The 27,089-nt window shown below is 42.1% G+C and overlaps 1 protein-coding gene across 2 annotated transcripts in view; it reads left to right on the forward strand.

Moving 5' to 3' along the window:
• Positions 1-1,160: 1,160 nt before the first annotated feature.
• Positions 1,161-27,089, forward strand: part of jag2b (jagged canonical Notch ligand 2b) — a 48,419-nt gene continuing 22,490 nt past the window's right edge. For both annotated transcript variants that reach the window (XM_080514164.1, XM_080514165.1), the window contains exons 1-4: positions 1,161-1,454; positions 2,081-2,398; positions 20,102-20,156; positions 25,294-25,551. In XM_080514164.1, the coding sequence (XP_080370290.1) occupies positions 1,386-1,454; positions 2,081-2,398; positions 20,102-20,156; positions 25,294-25,551 (700 nt within the window). In that variant the 5' untranslated portion in view covers positions 1,161-1,385. The remainder of the gene's footprint in view (positions 1,455-2,080; positions 2,399-20,101; positions 20,157-25,293; positions 25,552-27,089) is intronic.

Below are 27,089 nucleotides of genomic sequence, written 5' to 3' on the forward strand. Positions count from 1 at the left end.
TGGAAGAAAGGACATGTACTTATTGCTGTGGTTGCCAGTTTGCAGGATATGCATACCCTGCATGTTATGTGTAAAGCGGGGAACAACTGAAAAACACAATGTGTTTGTATAGATTTATGTGCTCAGTGCATTCACAACAGTGAATGAGAATAAAGCTGATGACAAACATCTCATTAAAGCAAGTAAATAGGATATTACATTTCCAACGTACAAGATATCGACCAGTTAATCACATTCTGCAACATGCACTGTTTGTTTAATGTTTTACATTGAACTGGATTGCATTGCCGTGGCGGTAGAGGGCGCTCTAAACTGCTGCAATACTGCACAGTGCAGCATTGTAGAGGCAGTTTTACTTTATATAGCCATAAATACTGCAGGAGCCGACGGGAAAAGCCAAATATTTTGGTAAGAGGATGCAATAAACCTGCATTACATTTATCTGCAATGTGAAATCACTCATGGATGTGATGCATTCGATCATTGCAGCAGCAGAGGTGAAGTATTTTAAAAAAGAAACTTAAGTCATCTGATCTTATTTCTATTCCTACCAAATATAAATCGCAGATTAATCCAGACTGACAGAAGATGCGCTGGCGGGCGTCTTTCTTGAAGGTTTGGGGGAAACAAAACAAACGCAAACAAAAAAAAAGGTTTTTAAGCTTTAATGAAGGGTTGCCCCTTGGCCAAAATTCAAACAATCGTCCAAATTTGTGCCCAATTAAGAGCGTAATTAAAAGGCATGGAGCGCAGATAAGGTCCTAATGTGAAATGAACTAATGACCGTGCTCATTATAATATCTGTGCGGCTGCGTTTAATTAAAGCCGACCCCTGCTTTGTTTGCGCGCTGTAATGCGGTTTGTCTAAATGAGGCTGAATAGAAACCCAGTATAATTCAAGTTTTGGGAGGAGGCGGAGGAAGAGGAGGAGGAGGAGGAGGAGGAGGAGGCGGAGGCGGAGGCGGAGGCGGAGGAGGAGGGTGGTAGTGGTGCTGGTGCTGGTGGGGTTTACTATACTATTGTCCGCCCCTTAATCCGGTTGGCTCAGAGACTGCCCGCAGGCCAATTTGTAAGTGGTTTGCGGAGCTGCCAATCAAAGCAGACATCCTCTCCTCAGGCTGTGGCTACGAAACATCTCAGTTGCTGTGTGGAGAGATTTGACGGAGGGATCCTCCTGTACATGGACCATCACGGCCGCCTGCTCATACACACGCACGCACGCATGTAACGCGTCGGTGAAGCCTTGGACGTGCGCGCTGGACAAAATACGCATGTAAATATTTTATCTTTGCATGTCAGGAGGGGAGGACCGAGTCGCCGGGTCCGCGGCTGATTGTCTTTTCTTATCGTTCCCCCCACCTATGTCACTCTAATTAATCGGAGGCATGTGGAATCGCACCAGGATTAGGAATTGCTTCTCAATAGTGTGTCTGCTATTGACGTTATGGCCCAAGGTAAGAAGGCTCCTATTTTTTTTTTATTCTTATCTTACGATGTATTTTACTCCACATCATTGAAATGAAATGTTTAAATATGACCATCGTTGGATAAAAGTTGGTGGGCGTGGGCAGATGTATTTGCGCTCGTCGTGTTCCGTATTAATCGATAATTCAATTACGCAGCCGTCAGTTTGTGCTGCATGTGATTGTGTTACCATGACAAGTCTAAGCGTTTGATACAAGCTACTCTCCATTTTGGTCAAATGCTGACTCCCCATGCGTTTGTCTTTAGGAGAATCAGGCCCGAACCAAACAACTTGGAAGTTACACTGCATCAATTGACTGCTTCAGCGGTTAATTTGCTGAGAGTAACCCGATTGTCTTGAAAACGGAAGAAAAAGAAAACCATACATGCAAAACAGGGGATCTGTTCACGTGCTTCATTCATAGTGCAACACATTATTTTGGGACACCCACCCAGTACCAATCAGTAAAGGCTTTTAAAACAGATCGTAATTAAGAGGAAAAGACAGTTTTGGCCACTTGCCCACGTTTACGCACCAAATTAAAGCTGCGTAAATCGGGCTGTTTACGCGCGACCGTGCGTAATTTTGGGGTCTTTCTGAACGTGTTGTCTCTAGGTGGCCCAGTCGACCGGCTATTTCGAGCTGCAGCTGATCTCCGTGGAGAATGTAAACGGCGAGTCGGCCGACGGGGAATGCTGCGACGGCTCCCGGAGCTTCGCGGACCAGCGCTGCACTCGAGACGAGTGCGACACTTACTTCAAAGTGTGCCTGAAGGAGTACCAGACGGTCACCACCACCGGCCAGTGCACGTTTGGAGCTGGATCTACGCGAGTTCTCGGTGGAAATACGTTTTCATTTAGGGGCACCAAAAACAACCCCAATAAAATCGACGATGCTGGGAAGATTTTGATCCCCTTCCAGTTTGCGTGGCCGGTGAGTTCCGTTTCTTCCTCCTGTTCGGACATGGACACTGTTTGTTGATCTGATGTTTGACCACTTCAGCTGTCACTCTCTGGACTATGTGCACCTCAAGCAGCGCCACCTAAAAAGCCTGTATGAATGATACGGTCACTCTGTCATTCCGCACATATGCAGCAGCGTTAACTGGATCAAACCTGTGCTTTCAAAATGAAGCTCGTGCTCTTTTATTCCCCGAGTGAAGAGTGAAGCTGCAGCCTACATTGTTTCATTTCTTCAGTAACCTGCAGCTCAGTTACCAGACATAGATCCTGGAATCTTGTCCTGGAGCACAAACAAATCCCAACTCCTTCAAATAGCCGATTTATTTCACTGTATGCAAACTAAAACATCAACTTTTCATTTGTGTTTCCATGTAAAGTACCCAAGTTAAATTCTGAAAAAAAAAAATCTAAGCCAATCCAGACTTACTTTCTTATGAGCAACTTATTATTTCATTGTTTTTTGTTGTTAAGACTGCAGTTCTATGAAGTAATCCAGTTACAGCCTGATCTAAATGAAGTATAATTTCAGAGATTAAATGCATGATTTGGGTTCAACATAATTTTATGTGCAATGTATTGTAATTGTGACGTGATTCACTATAAATGCACAAAGACTTAATTCAGTACAGGATCTTATATCCTTTGAGCCTTGTGATTTGTACTTTGATGCAACAGTGGTCTTTCTCCAGTTGGACCCAATTCTAACTTGAACTGTGCCAGATATTTCTGACCTGAAATTCGTGCAGTTCAGTCAGTTTTTCGCTATACGTCTATAATCGTACTCGTACTCTATCAACCTGTATTCCTTTTGTTTTAGGGGAGGTTTTGGGTCACATGCCTCTCTGCAGAAAAGACGGACCTTGTTAAATGGGGGTGCTCGGCAGCGGCATCCTGTCCGTATGAGAATTGAAACGACATCGGGGCTAAACGGTTGCATGCTTCAGGAGTATCCAGTTACAGCTACAGTGTTTTGCAGTGTCATCTGGGTCATCTTTTCGACTTGCCCTGATATATGAGGATTGGCTTTGTTCCAGTGGACTAGTTTGCGCCTGCCAAAACCATGATGGGTTGATCAGACTGATGCTTTGATATGGAGATCCTGGAGGGGAAACTGCTACTACTCGCACTTAGAAATGCTTTTGGTTTTTCCTTCTTATTTGACTCATGAAGGTGCCGAAGGCAAAAGGCTAGTACTAATTCAGGGTGGAGATGTCTGAAAGACATTTGCTTTATGGAAGCTGTGACCTAGGACCCTAAAACATAAGACTCCATGGGGTCTTGAATTTAATGTGAAGTGATGGAAAAACCAACTAGCTTTCACAGGTGCGCAGGTGTGAGGTACAGCCTGGCTCCAAGTGTTGTATTGTTGCCTCAGCTATTTACCGCTGAAATGAGAAATAGGTGCCATAATGCCCCGAGTTTGCAATACGTGTTGGGTGGAAGTGAACGATGCCTCTGGGCGGTGGTTTTCTGTGCACTGCTGGTTGGTTTTGACACCTCTCTCTTTGCCCCCCTCTCCTGCTGCGCAGGGCCAGGAGGCCCCCGCGAGCCCCTCCAGGGCAATTAGGCTCATCTGACTGCAGATGAGGGAGTGCTGATACGGTCGGCACGCGGAGGAGTAGAGCAACCAAGTTGCAACAAATTTAACAGAAATCATAAGCACTTGTAATGGAGAGCTCGCCTTGGGTAACATCTCCTTGCGCCTGCTGTTTTAGGTTTCGGAGCGCTTTTGAGAAATGTTCTGACAACAAATTTTGACGTTTGGATCTTGGGTTTATTGTCATTGTTTGTTTTTAGGCCCTAAACAACTACTCAATATTGGTTAAACCATAATATGTGCGTCATGCTTTTAGCTACATCAAACATGAGCAGCAAATGGGCAGAAAAAAAATCTATTTCAGTCAATACATCCTAAGTCGTATCATATCTTTTTTTTTGTATTTGAAATCCTATATGATTATATATTCACTGTTAAATTAGACAAAGCAGGACCCCTGGTGGCAGCTCGTTGGATTATAACTCATGGAAATGGACAGGATGTCTCAAATGTTCTATTGATGAGCTAATTCATACCAACACTGTCGAAGTGTGGCGTTCACTGTATCTCAAAGCCCCGTTTGGGAGAAATTGATCGCAGATAGGTATCTACTGGATACGCTGTGGTGTGCTTTATACAACACAATTAAGATGATGACTAAATAGTCTAATTGTAAATATATTTCTTTTTTGCTTTCAATGCTATTCAGACATTTGGCGATGGTCCATACTGTTTATAAACTTAACTTTGATTTAAGCTTCACTTGATTTTGTATTTTTTTTTTTAAGTGGCAACAGATTTGTTCACTTTAAATTAACAGTTGCCTTCTGTATGTTAAACTTTGTCGTAAAGATGCGATTTTTGCACCAATACCGATATTTGAGTGTTTGACAGACGGCTCGAGGCAGAGGTGAAGAGGGACATTCTGGCACGTTGTCCCTCTGTCAAGTGGCCCAGCTGATAACGGCGCGCTATTCCAGTGCCAGATGTCACAACAAGCCTGCGGGGTCACTGGTTGTGGCGAGCTTGCTTTCCTCGCTGCCGAAACAAAGATGCACTGTACGATTGGCTGTGTCATCTGGCCAACTGCCCGTTTTGCGACCCCAATGTAAAGCAGTGAGGGCGAGACTCTGCTGTCATCTCCAGTCTGACATCAGCAATATTATTTAAAAAAAAATGAAACCATGCGAGAGCTCTTGGATCTCTACGAAAGCATGGACAGTTGAGTGAAATACTGTAATGTTCTCAACATGTACCCTTCTTAGTTTAGCATCATTTTGACATGCATGTCTTCGCTGAGCAAGTGTGTACAAGTTGCTCGGGCTGCAGAGATGTCTCAATCCAATTGCAAAGCTGCTCCCAAAGCACCCACAGTGACATTTCTTCTTCTTTATAGTAACATCATTTTTAACATTCAGATTGAAAACTGTGATTTTCCTATTGACATTGAAAATCCAAGTTGTGAAAATACCAATTTATTCTTTTGATTTTCTGAACTGACCCTGAAACTGTTTTCATACGAGCCGTTTTCATCTCTCGGCAGCACAGTGAGACCAAACGGTGAAAATCTGCATTTCTGGGAAGGGCTGCCGTTTCTGTGAAGGAGCTGAGCTTCTTCTCCTTTCGTTCCTCTTATCACCACGCCAGTGTGATGCAGTCGATATTAGCTGATTTTTTTTTTTTTACTCGGATTGCACGCCGCTTCTCTATGCTTTGGAAATCTACCAGCAATTGTGTCTTGGTTTGTTTTGCCAGTAAAGAAACAGACGACTGATGCTGCTGCCACCCCTGAGCTCAGCCTACACTCTCCTCACATTTCGGGATTTACAGTATAATATTCCCTGCTGCTGCTTCTTTTCTCATGGGCTTGCAGCATTTTATTAAAGCATTGCTCATGTTGGAATCCACTGCTGAAGCAGTTTCTATTTTACAGAAGCAGGAGAATCACAAAGGCATTTAAAAGATTAATGAAACACATTTTTCTGAATGCAAAATGTTTACGGATTTGTTCTCACTGTGTTTGCTGTTGAAGTTCAATGTATTTGCCAAGATGCCCCACATGCACTAAATTTTAAGTTGACAAACTCCAATATTTTTATAGTTCCTACATAAATGGACATTTCAAATATACCATTTCTTGCATAAATAAGAAATGTCTGAGCCACTGACATGAGTGTGGCATCTGTTCTCTTCAAAACGAGGGCGAGTGTGCTTCCCTCATGTTTTAATGTAATTGATGAGACATTAGGTGAGTAGGCTGAGGTGGGCTCTGAAGAATGGGCGTCAATCACTAGCCCGGTTCAGCGGGCAGCTGACCAAGTCGAGGCCTCGTCTGGCCGGCCTGATTGAGTTTCCATTTTGTTGGCCCATGCTGTGTGTGCACTTCAGGAGAGAGAGAGAGAGAGGGAGAGAGAGCGAGCTAGCAAGAGAGCGAGACGGATCTTACTTCCATTTGATCACTAATGAAATTGCTGGTGGAATTTCTCTGCCTCTCTTTCTGTGTCCGTCCCCGCCCTCCAGCTACAGCATTCGGATGTCCGTTTGATGTAAGCCGGCCTGTAACTGTATCGGCCCTTCTTTCTCACTCTGCTGGTAACTGGATGCATGCAGTTCCTCTTACAGCCACCATCCTCATCCTCAAGTAACCTAATTGTTGGAAGGCTGAATTGGGGCAATTGTTGTTGTTTTTTTGTTTTATTTATTTATTTATTTTGACAGTCATGGTAAGGGTATTTACAAGAGAAGGAGCTGTTTAAACACACTGCCTCTGGTGTGTAACTCGTCAAGGAACACGGTGTGTGTGGCAGGCGGCTCTGTTTGGTCTGATCATGCTCTCCCCCGCCGCGCAGTTTGTCTCATGTGGCTGATCATCTCGGCAGTGAGAAGTATCGCAGCTCTCATTCGCATTCAGAAGACGTTGATCTGCACAGACCTGCCGAAGATCGTTTTTCCTGCAGCAAACCCCTCAAAATATTTAAATGGTTTCATCTTGTCCAGTTTCTAGTATGGCTGAGTCACACCCATGCACGTACAGTTACTTTAATGCCTATAGCATTGTTCTGCACGTCTCTTGTCATTTCATGCAAGTTCGACAGCTCAGATGAAGTATTGAGACGGCTTAGATCTCACTAACGCGTTGCCTTAATTACACAAAATGTGTGCACAATGGATCGAAATGCCAATGATTCCTGAAGGGGAGAGGCCAAATGTACGTGATGCTGCTTGTGTGAGGAATTAAAAGGAAAAAAAGGGAGGCGTGTGGAAGAACTTCAAACTTGGCTCTTTTGCAAAGATCTGGCCAGTTGGAGCAAGAAGAGGATGATAATGTGGGATGCGGAGGTTGCATTTGGCAACAAACGGGGATCTTCCTGTTGACTGAACAAAACCTTTAAGACTAGTTTAAAAAAAGAAGACGAAGAAATACTGAGAAATCAAGATTTGGCACATTTCTATAGTTAGTAGTGTGCATTATAAGCATGTTTGAGTCTTTAATCCCTCTACAAAATCTACATGGAACTTTCAACGCCGTTTATTGATGAGGCACTTTATGCATTTTTCTTGTGGATTCGCATTACCTCTCAGCATGTTGATTTCCTGAAACCTTCACTTTCACATTAGTTATATGGAATGAAATCTTGGAATGAAAATCAATGTTTTCTTGTGCCAACATGTCGGATAAGAGCTGAAACTATTCACAACGATAAGCTGAAACTTTCCAAACAATAACTTGCAGAGTTCTGTTAATTTGTTCGTCTTTCTCTTTTAGCCCACAATTATCCTTCTTCCTCGCAGTCTGAACTTGTTCTGCTTTTCCGCTTCTACTTTTTGGTCTGCTCGTCACAGCTGCTATGGTTTGGTGCACTTTTTTGCTTGTATTTAAGTAGTTGAATACGTTCCAGTAGACTGATCATGTTCCTAACACGGCCTACATGCGACCTTGTTTTCATCTTCTGATTGAACATTTTGACAAACCGTGCTGGTTTAGCGAGATTCTCTTTGATTTACAACATGTTGGTTTAACGTCGGACTGATGACTGACTGAGCTGTTGCTCTGACTCAAAGCTGGCGGCCACATGACCGCCATTAGGCTGTGCCTTGCTCATGTATTTAGCACTAACTGACTAATGTATCTGGCGCCAACAATTAAAAGGGTGACTGTTGAACTGCTTGGCCAATCGCAGACATCCTCACGATTATAGTTTGTGGAGGATGAGGACTTTGTTTCATAACTTTATTCCAGGCCAGTGGTTTAGGTGTTCTTGCTTCATGTGGTTGAATGAAGTTATTGTGTTTGGCTGAACCATAATTAGTTGGTTTGATTACAGAATTATCAAATACAATCTATTTTATTCCAACACTAAAAACCATGATATTTGTGATTTGGCACAGCACTTTACCCAACTATCTCCAATGATGGAGACTGGGAGATTGATATAACCTCATATAATTAAACATTTTCACAGTTGGGTGTCATTGGTATCTTTGTTTTTAAACACTAGTTTTGGGATGAGCAGCGATAGACCTGCCCACTGTGTAGTAGTTTCAATTATATTTGTAAATGTATATGCCTTTTTGGGACTGAATTTAAGTTTTTAAATATTAATAACAAATGTATATTAAGTAAACTCATTGTCTCTTGTTTCTGGTTGTCTTCCATGCCAGCCTTTCAGTTTTTGCAGGTGAGAAAAGAAGAATGCAGCTTCACACGAGAGGAAATTAATTTGGACCAGGAAATATGCAGATAGAACATAGTGCTTCCTAATCTAAGGAAACAAACAGGATGTAGGTTTCATAAGTGGCTCATTTATGCACTTTGGTTCATGTGCTATATATGTATGTGCCCCCCCACCCACCCTCCTTCCTCCTCTCTCCCGGAGCCTGCACTCTGCTATATTCTGGATGCACACACACTCACGGAGCCAAAGGCTAATGCAAGCTGCTCTGGTTAGCCACACCTGATACTGAGCTTGTCAGATCTGTTGCTAGGAGACGGCTGCATAGGCCTCTAGTAAACAATTATCCTCCCTCGCAGCGACTCCCTCCCCCATCCATCCCTCGCTCGTCCCACGGCTGCTGTGTAGAAAAGCCACTCGCACGAGTCTCACCTGTGATTCAGCTCCGCTCTGTATTGATTATGCAATTAGCCAGTCGGCCTGAAGTCCCCAAGGTGAAACGATAGCCGTTTCTAAGAGCTCTCCTCCTGTTGGAGTGGCGTTTTGTGTCTGATATTTGGATTTCAAGGTTGTCGTCTGCAGTTCTGTCTGGACGCGCTTCAGACTTTATTGTGCACGAACCTGTTTCTGCTGATAAGTTTGAGATGTATTGTGCAGACCTGGTTCTTAATGATATTGCCATAATGATATGGTCAGTGTGCATTTCACAAAAGACTGATCTGTCATGAACCGTGTCCAAGCGCTCTTTCAAACATCGAAGAAAAGTGCCATCAATGTATTTTATTTGAATACCCAAATTACTTCATAACTGGTGGCCAAAGCCAAAGCTGTGATATACAGTGTATGTATGTATATATATATATAGGGTTTTTTTTCCTTTTCATCAAGTTTCTTGCCTTCCAGCACTTTTTCTAGACAAACGCATCTCGGGGATCATGTATCAAAGCGTCAGGAAATACTTTCGTTCTTTCTTTCAGTTTTGTGACAAACATCCATCAAATCAAGATGTTATTGGTAATGGATTAAATATAATTCCTTGGGTAAAAATTTTAGCTTTTTTGCTGGTTGAAATAAATGTGTTGATGGGTACTTTGTTATCGTTGAACGATACACATGTGAGAAAGGACACGTTGCCCAGCAGTCTGAGGAAAAGACTTGGAAGAGAGAGTCGACTGTTCAGCACATAAGAGGACATTTGCATTAAATTGTGGTTACTGATGGAAGGAAAACCTTACCTTGAAGTTTTCTTTATCTACTCATGACTGCTTTCGTCTTGTAGTACGCACTATTCGAGTACAAAGAAGACTTTGCTTTAAACAACGTGAATAACACTCTTTTATAGTGAAAGGCAATCAAAGCTTCAACACTAAATTAGAGATTCCGCAACTCTCTCGATGACAGTCACGCCCAGTAGGCCTTTTTATTTTTCTATATTTTCAGTTTCCATTTTTCAAAAATTTTAGGTGTTTAATTTAATGAATAACATGCCTTTCCAGTTATCTTTTTTTTTTAGTTTTGTATGTTTACTGTACAAACTGTGCTGGTTTATTATGCTATCTTCTTCCCTCAATTGAGATTATTTATAATCTGGCACTGGTAAGGACCTTTTAATATGAGCTCTGATTTATGCACCTAGTTTATTGCTCAACATGTCTGCCACTAAAGTACAATTTTTCATTAACTTTACAGCCGTTTCGCACAAACTACATAAATCTGGAAAGCAGACTGAGAGTTTCAAGGTGAAATTTCAAGTGCAGATTCTGTTCAAATGACACGCTTTGCTCTTGATCGAGTCGTCGCCTCTCCTTGTGTTGGAATCGTGAGAAACGTCATGCCTTTAAACTCTCACTCTGGTTTCTTCCCAGAACACGCTGCACATTCTTGTGTCTTGTGAGTTTCTGTCCGTCATCACAAGTCTTAACAAATACCCGCGTTGTTGTGTTTTTCATCAACAAAGATACAGTGTCGTGTCGACGCTGTGTGATCTGGACAGCAGCCCTGTGGAAGCCCGACTCGGTTGTTACCATCTGACTCTGACTCCTTTCCTAATATCACACGGATTTGTGCTGATGGCGGGGAGGAAGGAGCAGGGATTTCCTCTGAGGACACTTTGTTTGGTTCATTCTGGAATTTCACACAAGGAACAGCATGTACAAGTGGGAAATAACAGCCTCTCCATAATTATTTAAAGGCTGTCTTCATACGTGCTGCCTCGGGGAGAGAATAAGGCTTTATCCCATTTGAACAATAATTTAGCAAATTGACAGGTTTGCTGAAGACGGGTCTCATTATATTCTTGGGAGTGGTTTGAGGGCAACATGGCATGTGGATTTTGACATTTTTAGGACGTTGTGGAGCTGTAGGTTCCGTTGTTATCAAAATTAGCATTTATAGTCTGTGCTCAAACATGCCCTTAATTAAATAACTAATCCTGCATATCTGCACTGTGCATCAACGTTTTATTAAAGCGGTTTGATGTTTAAAGATCGGTATTGGTTAGACGACATGGAAAAACTGACATTTTGAGTGTCTTGAACTGACTTGGGGTTTAGCCTTCCAGCTTGTATTGAAAGAAGTCAGAAATGTCTTTGTATTTTTAACTTTCTGTTGTGACAGTCAACATGGCCGATGAAGAGTGAAAATGCCATCATAATTTTGATTTGATTAATTTTTTTAATGTAAACCACTATTAAAATCTTTTACAAGCTTTTTTTTCTCCCCTTGCACCGTGATCACCTTTTATAAATATGGTGTGGCTTGGGCAAGTCACAAATCTGCACCTGTAATTCTTGAGGGATTTCGTGTGGAGTCTTGAGACCTGCGTGAGTCGTGAGGTTGAGCCGTTTCGGGTATCCCTGTGGGTGTTTTCATAACTGCGTTTGAGAAGCGAGTCTTGTGGGTTTGATCTCGTGGGGTATGTGAGGAAACTCACCCCTTTGTTAATGTCTGAGCTATTTCGGTTGCAATCGAAACAGTTTTTTTTTATTTTGTAATGATGCACAAATGGTAATTTATCTGATCCATCATGTGATTTGTAAAGTTGCAAACACGAGTTGCCTTCATTTCCATAGTTATTATGTTTTCATTGTGACAATTTTTGCTTTAAATAGCAAACTGAAAAAATGCTGAAACTTGTGTTGTGGTCAGAATAAAGCAAAAAAAAGTAGATTACTCAGAAAAACATTTGTCAGTGACAGAAAATATTTAACGTAAGCGCTTTTATTTTTAATGTTGCACTAATGGATCTGATTAGAAAACTTATTGGACCTTTTTATTTATTAAAGTCATAAATGAGACATGGCATAAAAAAATTCCCATTAGATTGTTGCTCTTCCAAATATACTTGTTGGATTATATCCGCTGCTTCTCCATGGCTTCTGACCACGTGTGATTTTATTTTTTTTTCTGTTCTGTTTCTACAACTCGGTTGTTGTTTTTATTTCCCTGACATGGATTTTAAAGAGCAAAATAAGTCAGATAAACTGGAATACATGATAATATCTCTGACTCCAAACATCAATTAACAATCAGATTTTGATTGTGCATGTAAATGGTCTCAGCACGGATCAGAAAGAAGTGCACTGAAAAATGTTTAATGTCATCTGGCAGATGTGACTTGTGACTCAAAGGATTGCTGCCGGATCGTTGCATTTAACATTTTTGAGAAGCATTGGGAAGATTATGGTTTCTACTTTCAGTCAATTCAATAGACAGTTGAATTAGGTGCTGGTGTCTATACTGTCTACCTGCTGAAGCTGTATATACTGAGGAGTGATACTTCTTCAATATACAAGGTACTGCTTGAATGAAAATAAAAAAGTAACAATAAAAATCATATTGATATTGAAAAACGAAGAAACAAAATACTAAATAAGTTATATAACATTATATGGAGGTGATTAAAAGTTTGCTCACAGCCAGACACCATTATATTGGTAGTTGCAGTTATGCTTTGACCCACAGGTGTTGCACTGCATTACTTTGAAATAAGTAGAGATATAATATGGGGAGTCGTCCTTTTTAACTCGCTCTGAGAATGGACTCCAAGTTTCTAGAATTTGGAGGTGGTGCCATCTAAACATAGTCTAAATCCTTCCAACTTGAGGAAATACAAAAACTCTTTAATCCAGTGACGAATAAAAAGGGGGGGGGGGCTTTGGAAATATGATTCCGAGCTGATGGTGGTTGTAAAAGCTATGACCCTTGTATCGGTTGTAGACAGTGAGGTGTGGTGAGACTCCAAACAAAGCATTTCAAGAATCCACTCTGGCTACTTTGGATAGTGTCAACAATCTGTGACCAGTGATTGTTGACCTGGACAATGCCAGATGTTTATGTATGAGGTTAGCTGGAGAGCTTTGGCGTCTGTCGCACAAATGGAAGATTGATGTGTTAACTTAAGGATATCTGTCCAGATCTCTTTCGTTGATGTCCCGTGGCTCTGGATGTCCGATGGCTCTGGGCAAAAGGACTTCTTACTGACTCCAGTATTTTAAGAACTGTAATATTGATGGCCCAGTAGTAATAGTTTGGCAGGACTAATCCCTGAGGTTGAGCAAAGATTAGTGCTCAAGATCTTCTTGAACGCCAGGTCAAATCAGGAGGCAAAAGTGGCTGTGTAAGTGTGAAAACTCGGCTGAAATATGAATTCCGAGATAAGTGGATCTGTCATGAGCAGGGTTTTAAATGATGGGGTATTTAGAGGAAAAATGTACTCTTAATTAGATAATTTTTTTGTTGTTGTTTATTTGACAGACAAGTTGGGTTCTGGGAACGTCTCTAGAATCTGCGTGCATATTTCTGTTGTCATGCTCTGCATTAAAGCAGGTGTTCCAACACACTGTGTGTGTGTGCCGAGGGGCTCGCTGTATCCCCCCCGCCCTCTTCTACAAGGGTAATGTGCAGGTGCTAGAGGCTCCTTGCGGGGGTAATTAAAGCATGTCATTATATGGGCAGTTAAATTGTCACTGTATTGTTGAACCTGTTTGAAATGATAATGCCTCTCCGTTGGAGGCGGCGCTCGATCGCTCTCCAGTCAGGTGCCTTGTTGCTGTGGTTTCTGAAGCATACTTTCTGCTTCTGTCCCTCTCTCACCTTTGCAGGTGTATTAACACCAAAAGGAAGTCATTAACAATTATCCATTGGTATGAGTTAATTATGCATGCATCTATTTGTCAGAAATCCTTTTCAACGTCTGTGTAGTGTCCTGCTGCATTATCTTCATTAGTTTTGTTTGTGAATGTTTTCCAACATGTCTCGTCGGATGTGGGGCAGCTATGATTTGACACAAGAGCCACCTGTGTGTGACTCGCTGAATGAACTCGTTATGATCCATTATGTTTGACCTTTCCTTTATACTTTTCCTTTTTCCAAAGCCAGAAATTTAAAACCATGCTCCCATTCTGGCATTGTGTCTTTCATTCATCTTCAAGCACATTTCCGTCGGTATTTGAGCAATTGTAATCTCATTCATGTCTTCAGTGACCTGCCTGAGGTAGGCGCGTGAACTCGGATTACCCTTTCTATGTAAATGCGAATGTGTTGTTTGTTTTACTTGTTGTGTATTCCTGGACCATGCTGCTCAATTAGCGCTGGGAGGGAAGGGGTTTGTTGTATTGGAAGTGAATGGGTAATGACCCTGTTGGCATAGTAGCAACATGCTCAATGGGCCGTGTGCGTGTGTGTGTATGTGTGTGTGTGTGTGTGTGTACACCGGTCGGCCAAATGCCTTGCTTTCAGTGTGACATTACTCGGCACATGACTCTGGCAGCAACCTGCATACAGAACTTGCAGCTCTCCACCCAGAGAGATGCAACCAGTCTAGTTTTCCAAACACGCGCAGTTGTAACAGAGGGACTGATGTTAGAATTGCCAGCTCGTGTTAAATAAAGCCAGGATGGTGTCCCTGTTCTGCGAGTGTTGTCTTTAATGTTTAAGGTATAAAGATTGCAGCTCTCAGTTATCTTTTGTAAAATGTTGTTGTTTTTGGAGTCCTTCAATAATTTGTTTTCTTAATTTGTCATCCACATTTTGATTCCAGTTTACTATTGGATTACTTATTCTTCAAAAAAACCCATTAAAATAACATTTTCATCGAATAATCTTCCAGCTCCCAAACCTTGAAATCCATGCAGCATTGCTTATTTTTAGTGTTTAGATATTTACCTGTAATTCCAATAATGGTATTGTGTATATGTGAACAGTGGCAACATGCTACTGTTCACATGCCATTTTCTGTACGGAACTTTTGGTTATTTCTGCCTTGAATAGGCAACGGATGCTAATGTTCACTGTGGATGTCAGAAAGGGTCAAAAACCATCCAACTTCTCAGCCTGCCAACATCACCTCCACATATGCAAGGATTTTGCCACTGGAGGACTTTGATCCCTGCTTCTCAACAGATTGAGGAGCGAGACCCAGCAAGATTTACATTTGAGTTCCCCCATTTGACAGAAGTGGAGCTGTTTCAGCTTATGTATGCTTTTTTTCCCCTTTTTATTTTCCCCCTTGAGAACCTTCTACCGTCAAACCTCCTTTCCCTCCAGAAATCTTGGCGGTTAGGCCCCGAGCTGTCTCGACTGTGACACGTAGCTGTTTAGGTGTGGAGAACATCAACGATCATCTGTATCAGCCTTTTTCAAAGTCGTAATACAAGTATTTTTTGTATTCTGTCCACAGCTATTCTCTGTGCTGCTCTTAAAGCTGATTGTGCTCCATAGTTGTGAATTCAGTTTTCCAACAATTCTTCCAAAGTTAAATGTCAGAGGAAGGTCCATAAGGGGCATAACAAGCTGTTTTGTGAAATTGCTCCTTCCGACTTTAGCGTCTGCTGGAATAGTGTAAACTCAGCCCAAGTAAAACCAAAAGCTGGGATTGACATCACAGATTAATGAAGATTACATGCAGCGATTACTGGCCACAGGCTGAATCGTGATGACCTGACATCCCATCAGAAGGCAATAAATCAGGAGTTGTCAGTGGAAGATCCCTGCGGAGGAGTGGGGAACGTGGAGGTGGATGTTCGGGTCACCTCTAGGTGACATGGGAAACAGAAATAACTCAAGGTCACACACACTGACACACTTTCTTTTCTTTTTTTTTTAATAGATTTTAGCAAGAGAATTCTATAGGGGCTGCATTGTACCTAGAAAACCATCGAGTATGGAAGATCTTCAAAGCTCAGCCAGCTTCTGGTTTCCTTAAGAGGCAGAAATGAGTCAATGAAAGCTTAATTGTACAATGGACACACACCCCTTCAGTGATACTGAATCATTGGCAGACTGGGATCTTGCATGGGATTACACACCAGGCCTGGATCTCACATTCTTCGTATTCTTCAAATGCAAACATGCACATCACACCACATGCAGAGGGCTGACCCCTCTTTTGAAAGAGAAGCGTGCAGATCCCATGCTTAGTGACCCCAACCTGCCCTGGCTTCCACTTCCCACTACCACCTCTCTGTGTTCCCTCACCCTTTTTCTAATTCAACGGCTGCTTTCCCCTTACCCATCCACCCTCTCATCTGGCGTGGGAACCTTCACCTGTGGCTCTCCCCATACATCCACCACGGCCACCAGGACCTTTCCTGCCTTCATAAGTGTTGCCACTTGTGATGGATGATTTAGAGGGCAACTGGGATCCAGACCATTTCCACACCACATGTCGCAAGGACAACATTTGTCTCCTCATTACATGCGGCAGAAACACATTTACTGGGCACATGACACAGAAACATCTTTTTTCACCATGCCCCCCCTTCTTGACTTGAAAACTAGGATTTCTCTGAGTAAATCCTCTAATCCAGTAGGGTAAGGGCTGGGCTGGGTTTTGGAGATTTGACTGACAGAGGATTCTTCATAGTCTCGGATTTCACGCCGCCAAACATGACTGACGTACGATTTGACTTGCGAAAGAGGGAATGTTAATGAAATTAGGATAAGCGCACAGTTGGGCATGAGATCGGGACCCATTCAGGAACCTCAGGCAGCTTGTTTTGACTTTGCCCATGCGACTGTCCTGCTCGGGCTCAGTGGCACACATGCTGACACTAATTGTCCCCGTGCTGACTGTGTCTTCATGGACAATGGTTTTGATTGGAATGGGGGGTGAGTTACGGTGTTGGGACAAGGGTCTTTGTTCAGGAGCCTTTCCCCCCGTCCCTCCCCCACTCTTCCCCTTTATCCCCCTGCCCATCCATCTATCTTGTTCCAACCATTTGAGCAGCTGTCACTTAATCCAGCTAATCAGACTGGGATGGTCTGTGGGAAACCAGACTAGTCCGAGGCTTTGCTCATCAACATACACTGACTCGGGGGACTATTTACCCCAACGTTTACAACATGCAGGCACGCGGGCAAGCCTGGATTTGATGTAAACCCTGAAAGGCACAGGTCACAATATGGCCACCTGTTCATTCCCTGATCTTTGCGTCTTCCTAATGACGACTTTCGACTGTTTCATAATGCCAGGAGTTGTACGTGCTTCATTTCAAAGATCTCTCGTAATTCAAGCATGCATTGCCACTCACGGTTCCCTTGTGTGCATTGGCATACGTGCACACCCACCCACATGCTCAGACTGGGGCAGCCAGCCCACCCTTTTGTGGTGGGGGGAGGGGGGATGGGTGGAAAGGTCAGAAGCCGAGCTACATGTCGTGGGATGATCCACGTTCATGTCAAATAATCCATCTTTGTGGCTGCATCTGTTGTGCGTCTGCAGTTGGATGGGTTGGCAGAGCTTCCGGCAACAATCCCCCCAATACCTCCCCCCCCACATGTCCTCCGACTGCAGCGTTCCATCTCGTCAGACTGCTTTCGGCTTCGCATCCACCTGAGGGTGCACACCGATGCACTTGTGCCGAAGTTTACCACCGTCCCGTCATGTTCCATCTCTTCTCCTGTTACCCTCGGTCTTCCACAACAACACTCCCCTCCCCTTCCTCCCACCACCACCCTCAGCCAGACAAGCCTCGTTAATCCCACAGCCCAGCAGCAACCAGCCTCCCAGCTTGTTGGTCCCCCAGATCAACAACACAGACTGGCAAAACAGACACACACACACACGTTCTGCAGCCTTTCCGCCCTGCGATTTCTGCTCACTGCTTCATTCATGCAATCAACCATTCCCCCAAATGCATGTTAATGCCCCCCCACACCCCCAAGGCCCCTCCCCCCGGGCCAAGTTCCCATCAATGACACTACACTAGAGGTCACAGCAGTCACACTGTGACTACTACAACTGTCACTGGTGGTGACGTAATGAGTGCTATTTAGGTCAGCTGGTTGCCTAGCAGTGTGCCCTGCAGCACACCAGCTAGATTACGCCGGTGATGCCTAGTAGGCTTGGGTGTGTTTGTGTGTGGTTTCAAACTCCCATTAGCTCTGCTAAGATGTACATTTTTAGACTATAGGATAAAGTATTTGGTATTTACATTAAAAAGATAAATACAATATGCACTTTGACATTTTGGTCCATATTGAGTAATACAATTGTTGTTGGGTTTTTTTTTTCCTGAAATGATTGCTCTTTCATCTTAAATGGCAAAAATACTTGTTTCTTGGCAAATAAGTTAAAAAATGAACATCCTTCTCATTTAATTGCAAAATCAACCAGTAGAGTTATCACCAAGATAACTAGTGACTTCTGGTCTCACCCCATCAGGATGAGGCAAAAACCAAAAGTAAACTAAAATAAGATATTTAGACTTCAAAAAAACCCAGAATAATTAATTGAACATATAGTTTGACCAGAGTAATGCTTGTTTGCTACTATAGCACTCGGCTACCCTGAGTGAGTGTAAAGCAAAATTATCCAGTGTGAAACCAGATAATCCCCTTAGCTGCTGCTTTACCTCACTGTCTGACAACCAAGGACAAAGCCACTTCATCTCACCCAGCTAATAATGGCATGTGACCTTCCTGATGGGCATCATAGCTACTGAGGCTTGATTTTTCCTGGAAAAAGACTGGAAGTTCACAAACGCCTATTTTATTATGTCTTGTTTAAATGAGTCAGAAATGCCACAGGAACAATAGGGTTGGGTTTTTTTTGATACTCCCAAAAAAAGTTTTTGGAATCCAGTACAAAAACAAACTCCAACCAGAACGTCCTATGAAGAAGGCAACAGTTTTTCCAATAAACTAGATAAGCCAACCGCTAATGGTTACTGCCCACCTTTATATTCAGAAAATATTTTGGAGGTCTTTATTTCCTTTTTAATGCATTAGTTGGATAATAAGTTCAGAATCCCTAAGTTATGGCTCCATCACCTTGAGGTTGCAAAACAATTAAAGAAATACATATTTTAAATTTAAGAGATTGATTGATTAGCTGAACCAATAGAACTGCTGGTTTGAGTATTTTGTCTTTTAGGTCATCATCTAAACTAAGTGGCTCCTATTCCTGGATAATTAATTATGGTATCAGTACTCGTCTCATAAGTGTAGATTTAATACAAGCTGTAATGATCGTACCCTACCTCCTTTGTTTTATATCGGCCTTATTGAGAAGGCACATCTGTAGAAAATTGGCTCTATAGGGATACTTTCACAGTCAGGCTTGAATCATATTGCACCAGTTTAAACCTCACTGGTCCTACTTGTGCACAAAGACAGATCTTAATTCCACCTTCATCTGTGTGCATCTGCAGCCTTTTCCCCAGCTGACCCCTGCGATCGATTTTTGTATCTGGAGCCGAAAAGCCTCGCTAACAAGCCAGCAGGGGCGCGCACATTCAGGTTCACACTACTGCGCTGCACACTGAGCCAGAGAAAGGTTGCCTCATGCCAGGCATTTTGATGTACTACTCCTCTAGCATCTCTCCTTCTCCTCTTCCAAGCCACACTGCCTCCCTTGGCTTCATCCCACCGTTGTGCTTTACTGGATGCTGCGCTCTCGTTTCTGAATCATTGGGTTTCACGGGCAGCGCAAGTCAAGCAGGCCAAGTTGCAAATGAGACTCTGTAGTAGCAACGAAATCGATTTTTGCATCATTCTAACGTGTGTTTGTGTGTGTGTGTCTATTATGAGCTTTTTTATTTTGTGATTATTGAGGTGAATCCAGGCACATTGCAGATACAGATTTACTAATTGATGGGTATATTTTTATACTTAACAACCTATCACTGGCAACATCATTTGACTAAAAGAAAATACTTTTTACCCTCTGTTTAATCTACTTTGTTTGACGGTTTTAAGAAGGGGACGGAGCTGTGAACTGTTACTGTTCACAGGAAAATAATTGGGAGGAGAAAGCATGAACCACACCACAAAATCTGCTGCTTTATCCCATAAATGTTGTATTTTGTTTTAATTTGTGTGTTATTCCCCATGAAATTTACTTTAGAGGCAGAATAAGACATGGGTTTTCTTCAAGCATGTTAATCATGTTTCATTTGTTGTTGGCAAAAGGAACAGACCTGTTACTTAAATAACTAATTTCTGTATTTTTCTTCACCTTCAGCGAACGTACACACTGATCGTAGAGGCCTGGGACTGGGATAATGACACACGAAACTGTAAGTCTCATCTTTACACTCCAAATGCATGAATGTTTTTTTTTTCTCCAATTCTCCATATGAGAAAGCCCACTCATTGAGGCGGTCATGCAATACTGTCCTTTACCTGTGTATTTATGGTACAACTTAATTTTTTTTTGGGGGGGGGGGGGGGGGATGCGAGACAAGATGTCAAACTCACAATGTTTCAGAGCATTTTTGCAACGCATGCATTTTTTGATAGTGTGACTTAATATTCTGTATCTATCTATCATCTTTGTTCTATACCATTTTATACTGTACTTTTTGAATGGTAATATTTAGGAGTTTATTGGTATTCACAATAATTGTACAATTGGTTATGAACTTTTCTAAAATTAATGTCTGAGGATTTTTCTCCTGGAATAAACACCTAAAATAGAACCTTTAATCCAAATGTATGCAGCAAATCTTTTTTTAGTCCCTTAGAGCTATGCTTAATGCTGTTGGCCACACTCGATGTGTTTTAGTTGTGTGATGGTCATATTATAAACAACTCGACTAACCACACACATGCTGTACAACAACAACACTGTACAACTTTAAAATCACATTAGAAATTATACTGATAGTATTGACGATGAGACATTTATCTTTGCACAATTAGTTCAAATCCCTCATAGTATAAAGTGTGTAGAACAATTTGAATGCATGTACCTTCAATTAATATATACAATCGTTTCAACTTTAAATACGTGTTTGTGTGAGTGTAGAGAGTAATAACCTTCAGAAAGGTATTGATGATGTACATCCACAACTAAAATTGGCTTCTAAATATTTTCATTGTTCCTGTGTGGATTCTTCTGGGAGTATAGTATTTAAGTCTGACTAAAAAAAAGTTTATATTTCTGAACAGAAAAAAAAAATGCAATCGAGAAAAGTTAAAGTGCCATAGCAAGAAAAATTAGGAAAAAAACCATCAGTTTCATTTGTCATTTTTGGCACATGCAGTTAGGTGACACTTAATTAAGCTATGTTTATTAGCTAATACTTCTTATGTAGAATACTTGGTCATGCTCCGCTGTGGCGGCCACTTCTGACCAGCTGTATCCTGTTTTCCGTGGGTTATGTCCGCTGGGTGGACTCCTGTGCAGCCCCCTTTTTCCCGTCTGAGCAGTAGCTCAGTCTGGGAGGAAGAGGACCCATTGAGGACTGTAATGTCTGTGTATTCGTCTGCACCTTTGATCTGTGGGGACGGTGGCATCCTTCATCAATCCTTCACTCCTTTCTGTGCATACAGGAATTTACATGAATTCATTTATCTTGCATCCATAAAGTCCTCGCTTGTTCGATCTTGCGTTTTATTTATGTGAGCTCATTGCATCCTGTTTGGTCCATAACATCAAACACACTTCCACTCGTGAATACAGACAATGGAGAAGAAATAGATTTTGACATCATAGCTCTTTTGATTAGACTCTCATGCCCAGTGTGGTCTGCCATTTCTGAAGAAATTGTGTACATTTGGAGCAATTAGTCCTTTCTGACGGACCTGAGCTTTAAATATGTCGTTGGAGAATCGGTCCAATAGGTTTCCTGCCAGCCTCTTGCACTGTACTACCGCCCAAAGTTCTGTAAAGAAGCAAAATAAATGTGTTGCTGCTCCAAGGACGCACGATACAAAGACTTCTTAATGGAGTTTTTTCTTTTAAATTTCATGCTCAAGCTCAGGCATGTTTTATTCAACGTTCTATTGAACTCTTATAAAAAGCCAAACAACATCAGCTGACTTTGACCTTAATGTCATGGGTTCAACAAACACAAACATCTGGAACAAATGCTTCTTTTAAACAGTGAGAAAGATCACAAGAACGCCTGCTTGTAGGTCACAGTTACAGCGGTCTTTGTTGCCTTTGCCCTGCAGGTGGGTCAGGCGGGTCACTCTAAACACTTTTATCTGTTGAATGTCAGGCATGTTGCATTTCAGAAATAGAAATCAAAGCTTTTAAATTAAGATTACAGGATCTGCACTGGCAATGTGGTATTTTTGTGTCTTTATTATTTTACTTGGTGTCATTACCTATTTTTAGAGTATTTCCAAATTTCCTTTCTACTAAAAAACAAACAAAAAAACTACTCCCCATAAATACATTCAGATAATCTGATTGATTCCTAAAATGGAACTGGTCCCTTCTTCGTCTCAATGAGCTGTTCATTCATTACATTTACGTGATCTTCAGTTAGAAAGTTGCAGCGTCACATTTTTATTTTCTTATCTGGAGATAGTTTTCACATGTGCAGATAGATGGCAGGGAATTGCATAATGCAATGTCAGTTTATGGAAAGTTTAAATGAATAGGAAACTCGAGCAGAGAGGTTAAAATTAAACGACTGAGAGGCCCACACTTGTAACTCCTCTGAATTCGGTCACCTCCTGTGTTTAGTTTGTTTAAAGCTCTGGGTTGTGCTGCAATTTGGAAAGTCAGTTTGGAAACTAACCAAGACCTGATTTTCGGACCAACTTTGTCTGGTTCGTCTTCAGAGTTCAGATGGAAGCACACAGTGGTCCTCAGTACTGCAGTTATCAGACCTTGTGTTGTTTTAACCTGACTAAACAGACTAGTGAGAATGCGTCCTGAACTCTCCTGTGACTAGATTCACTGGATTTATGTATTTGGATTTAACGCCTTTGGAGTCACAATGATTGGTTCTTGACTTTTTAATCTGTTATTCATTATTACTGTTAAAAATGATTTTCACGAATGTGTGACACATTTGTAAATCTTATTTGTGATTGGGCGTTTATGGTGTGGAAGTCCTTGAAACCCGGGGTCACTATTAATGTGACGGCAAGCGTTAACCTCTCGGCTTTCTTCTCGTTGGCAATTTATTTTTAAGTGATGGTTAAGGGACAAATACATACTGAATCCTGTGAGCAAAGATGGGGTAAGAATACGTGGTTTGAGAAATATCTAACTCTCATTTTCATGTATGGTCAAGTTTAAGTGACAACTGCATGTTAATTATCTCAAGTTCAAAATATTGTCCCCTTAAAATAAAAACAAAACAAAAAAAACAACCATGCAATGAACTTTTTTCTCACCACTTTCCACTCAGATTTAAGTAAAGCAGAGCTATTGTATAAAAATAACAATAAGACTGCCTACAGTGTATGTGCATGACAGATTAAACTGTTTTAATAGATTGGAGGATGGCAATGGTGCATGAGATCCAGTTTGTCAAAGCAGACCAAATAAAATGTTCAACGCACGACATTCTTGCTCTGTGAGAAATGAAGATGAGCTGAATGTCTGGCCTGACTCAGCACCAACCCTCCTGTCTGGTCCTACGTAAGAGCCCATCAGTGTGTCGGTCTGTCAGTGAGATTCCTCTCCTCCAGCGTCACGTCCTCCGGTACAGCCCCACACCCCCACACCCACACCCCCACCCCGTCCTCAGGAAAAGCAGCCGGCTGTTTTCCTTGTGTTTATCGAGCAGGAAGTGGAGTGGACCGACTGGCCGGGCTCAGTGTTTAGACACTTAGCAGCAGCGGCCGGCTTGGGCCCGCAGCCCATTGTTCTCTATCTGGCAACTGCCGGGGGTTATTTCTGTTATTGTTGCTTAATTTTGTCTGACATTGTGTCCGTCCCGAGCAGAGGAAGGCGTGTGTGTGTGTGCGTGTGTGTGTGTGTGTGGTGGGTACATGTATGTGTGTGTTATTGCTTCAGAGTGTCTATGGTGCACTGAACCTAAAGCCACGGAGAAAAGGAAATCACTGACCTCCCATTTCAACTGAGTTTGTTTGACAGCTTCGAACTCGCTGTAGAAAAACAATTTTTTTTTTTTCCTTTCTTTTTGCCGGTGCCGCCGTAAATCCAATAAGGACAAACCATATTTTTTTTATATAGAATAATGGCGTGCTTCAGCTAACCCATACTAACGCTTTGTGACACCGCACATGTAAAGTGCACCGATAATGTCAGCCATCACTACTAAATGGATAAGTCTGCAGACAATGAATTTCAATTACATACTTAACATGCAGTGGGTCCTTTCCACACACACACACACACACATCGCGCACTGTGATATCAAGGCGCCTGCAGACTGAACAAGAATGCGCTGCTTTCCTTTTGAGACATTACATTCCAGCTGAACAGAGATCCTGCCATTGTCTGATTTTTAGTGTTTCATTTTTAAAGCCTCTCAAAGCAGTTGGTACTACTTGCTTTGTTCTGTATTTTGAGTTCCGTAACAAGTGCGTGCCTGTTTCAAACTGCTCTGCTCCTCCTGCTACTGCCAGTACGCAATGCAAGACATTGTTAGTATTCATAATCAACATTAATTGTAAGACTTGGGATTGTGAAGCTTCCATGAACGCTTACTATTCTTATCTGCCGATGTCATTCTTGCTTGACCATTTGTTGCTTTAAAGTAACAAAAACCTAAAGATCTAATCCAGTTTTTTGATGCACAGCATGAACAGTCCCAATCGTAAATCCAGGATGTAATCAAATTATCTTGAAGTACCAAAATGACATAAATGACATTGTTCCCATTAGCTGCAGATGGTAGGCTTCACCAGTATTTAAAGATTTACACTCCATAAAAAAACAAAACATGTTTTTTTACTTTTGGTTTGTGCAAAGCCTCTCTTCGTGATCAGACCTGATGTGTGAACTACATTTTTATTTTTTCCTCTGTGGGTGTAATGATTCATGACGCTAGAGTTTCCAAGCAAAGTCAGTGTCTCAAATACTTGTAGGAATCCAATAAATATTGAAAAACCAGATTAGTTAAATTGAGCTTGAGATACATTTTCTATTTGCTTATTGATGAATTAATGAACTCCTCATTGCAGCTCAAGTGTGTGACACATATGTCTGTAGGGAAAAGGAGACAAATGAGCCTATCGACACACTCATGTTTGGAATAGCACCATCCCAGTATTTATGTGAGTGCATCTCACTTATATTGATATTTAATAATCCAAGGATGGCATGCATTCTGAGGCCAGTGTGAAAAGAAAATCATTGACTGTCGTGCCATAATTTTGTTTGTACAGTCTGAAGGTGGATAACGGCACAAACGTAAATGAAGTGGACTGAAGTGGGCATTGACTTATGCACTGTGCGCAAATTACCATGTTCTCCAAGTCTTTATTTCATTTTCATTTCAGATGAGGAAGAGCTGCTTATTGAGCGCAACGTTCACACCGGCATGATCAACCCAGGAGACCACTGGCAGACCATCCTGCATGACGGGCCGGTGGCTGGCCTGGAGTACCGCATCCGTGTGCGCTGCGATGAGAACTACTTCGGCAACAAGTGCAACAAACTCTGTGTCCCTCGGAACGACTATTTCGGCCACTATCGCTGTGAACCTTCGGGGGCTCAGGTCTGCCTGGACGGCTGGATGGGCCCAGACTGCCGGACAGGTGAGACGCTGTCTGTACACATTTTGTATGGGATTGCACAAAAGATGCTCTGTCCTCGGGGAAACACTTGCTTTGCTTGTCAGTCGTCACCATTAGTGTCTGTGAATGATTGAACGTGACTAATGGTGTGACGTGCCAAAGTGGTGGGGAAAAGAGCAATAAAGGTTGGTAGAGGCCAGACGGAATACATGAGAGTGAATGAGATGGAATCGGGTGGAAAAACTGAAGATGCAGGAGTAGAAATTTGAAAGGTGGGTGACTTTCATGACCTGGGGCCGACCTTCAAAAGATGGATCAGACAAGAGCTGGCATTTGACAGAATGAAGAAAGATTTACAACTCGGCAGTATGGTCGGATGTGTCCCTTGGGAGACGGTGGCAGAAATAAAGATGCTCAGATGTTTACTACTTTATTCCAGAATGCACAGGATTCAAAAGAAAAGGGTCACGATAGGTGGCGATGGTTCCAAAACGTGCTGAGGAAAGATTGTGTGCGTCTACAGTATATAGGACAGAGGAGGATTCGGCCAGGCTGAAAAGGAGGGAGACCTCAGAAAATGGATGGATGCAGGGAAGAAGGACATAGAGGTGGTTGGTGTGAGAGTAAAGGAGGCCAATGATTCACTGCGGTGACCCCTGAAGAGAACACCAGCAAAACAAAGAATGAATACATTTGTGGTAAACCATAGAAATATTTCCACTGTAGATAATTAGTTTTTGTTGCTTCATTGAAAATGTGAATTCTGCAACATAAAACAATTTAATTTGAAACCAAAATCTTTGTCAATGGTTCTAATTTTATACTGTAGGAAGTCTTGAATGTGATGTACAGGAGCTACATGAGTAGACTGTTTCTATTTTAATCTATTTTTAGTTAGTAGTTATCCCTTATGTGTATTATCATGTGAATCACATCTTGGACTGCAGACATTTTGTGAAACTAAAAACGAGAAGATTAGTCAAATGACTGGAAGACAGTATGTCGTTGACCGAATAAGAAGTGCCTGTAGTTTTCATATTTGCTGAATGTATTCTTGCATGAATGCTACTTGAACATGCAATATGATGCTCTGCACACCATCTCGCTGCTATTAAGAGTATTAATAGCAGAATTTACTGAGAAGTGCGTGGCAGCAATACTGTATGCAAATGAAGCGTCGTCGGTGGAAATCCAGGATATTTATGCCAGTTGTGCTTGTGGGAGGTGTTGGAGGGAGCCGGGAGCCATCATAAATCATCCAGCTAACCTTAGGGGGGAGGGAAAAAAAAGGGCAAAAAGAGGAGGGGTGAGCACAGGGGCAGGGTTGTTTTTAAGAGGGGGTGGCAATGTTGTACATGGAGGCTATAAAGTTGCCTGTTCTGCACTCAGGGCTGTGGGTGACATGAATTCTCACGTCTTGTTGCACTTGTTAGGAGAATGACAAGCAAACCAGCCTCCTTTTCCTCCTCGTCCTTGTTCTCCTGATTCTCTGCCCTTGTTTCTACACAAATGTAAATCAAGGTCTCACAATGTACCCGAATCTTACCTTTTTAATTGGT

The sequence above is a fragment of the Blennius ocellaris genome (genome assembly GCF_963422515.1).
Source record: "Blennius ocellaris genome assembly, chromosome: 18".
NCBI lineage: Eukaryota > Metazoa > Chordata > Actinopteri > Blenniiformes > Blenniidae > Blennius > Blennius ocellaris.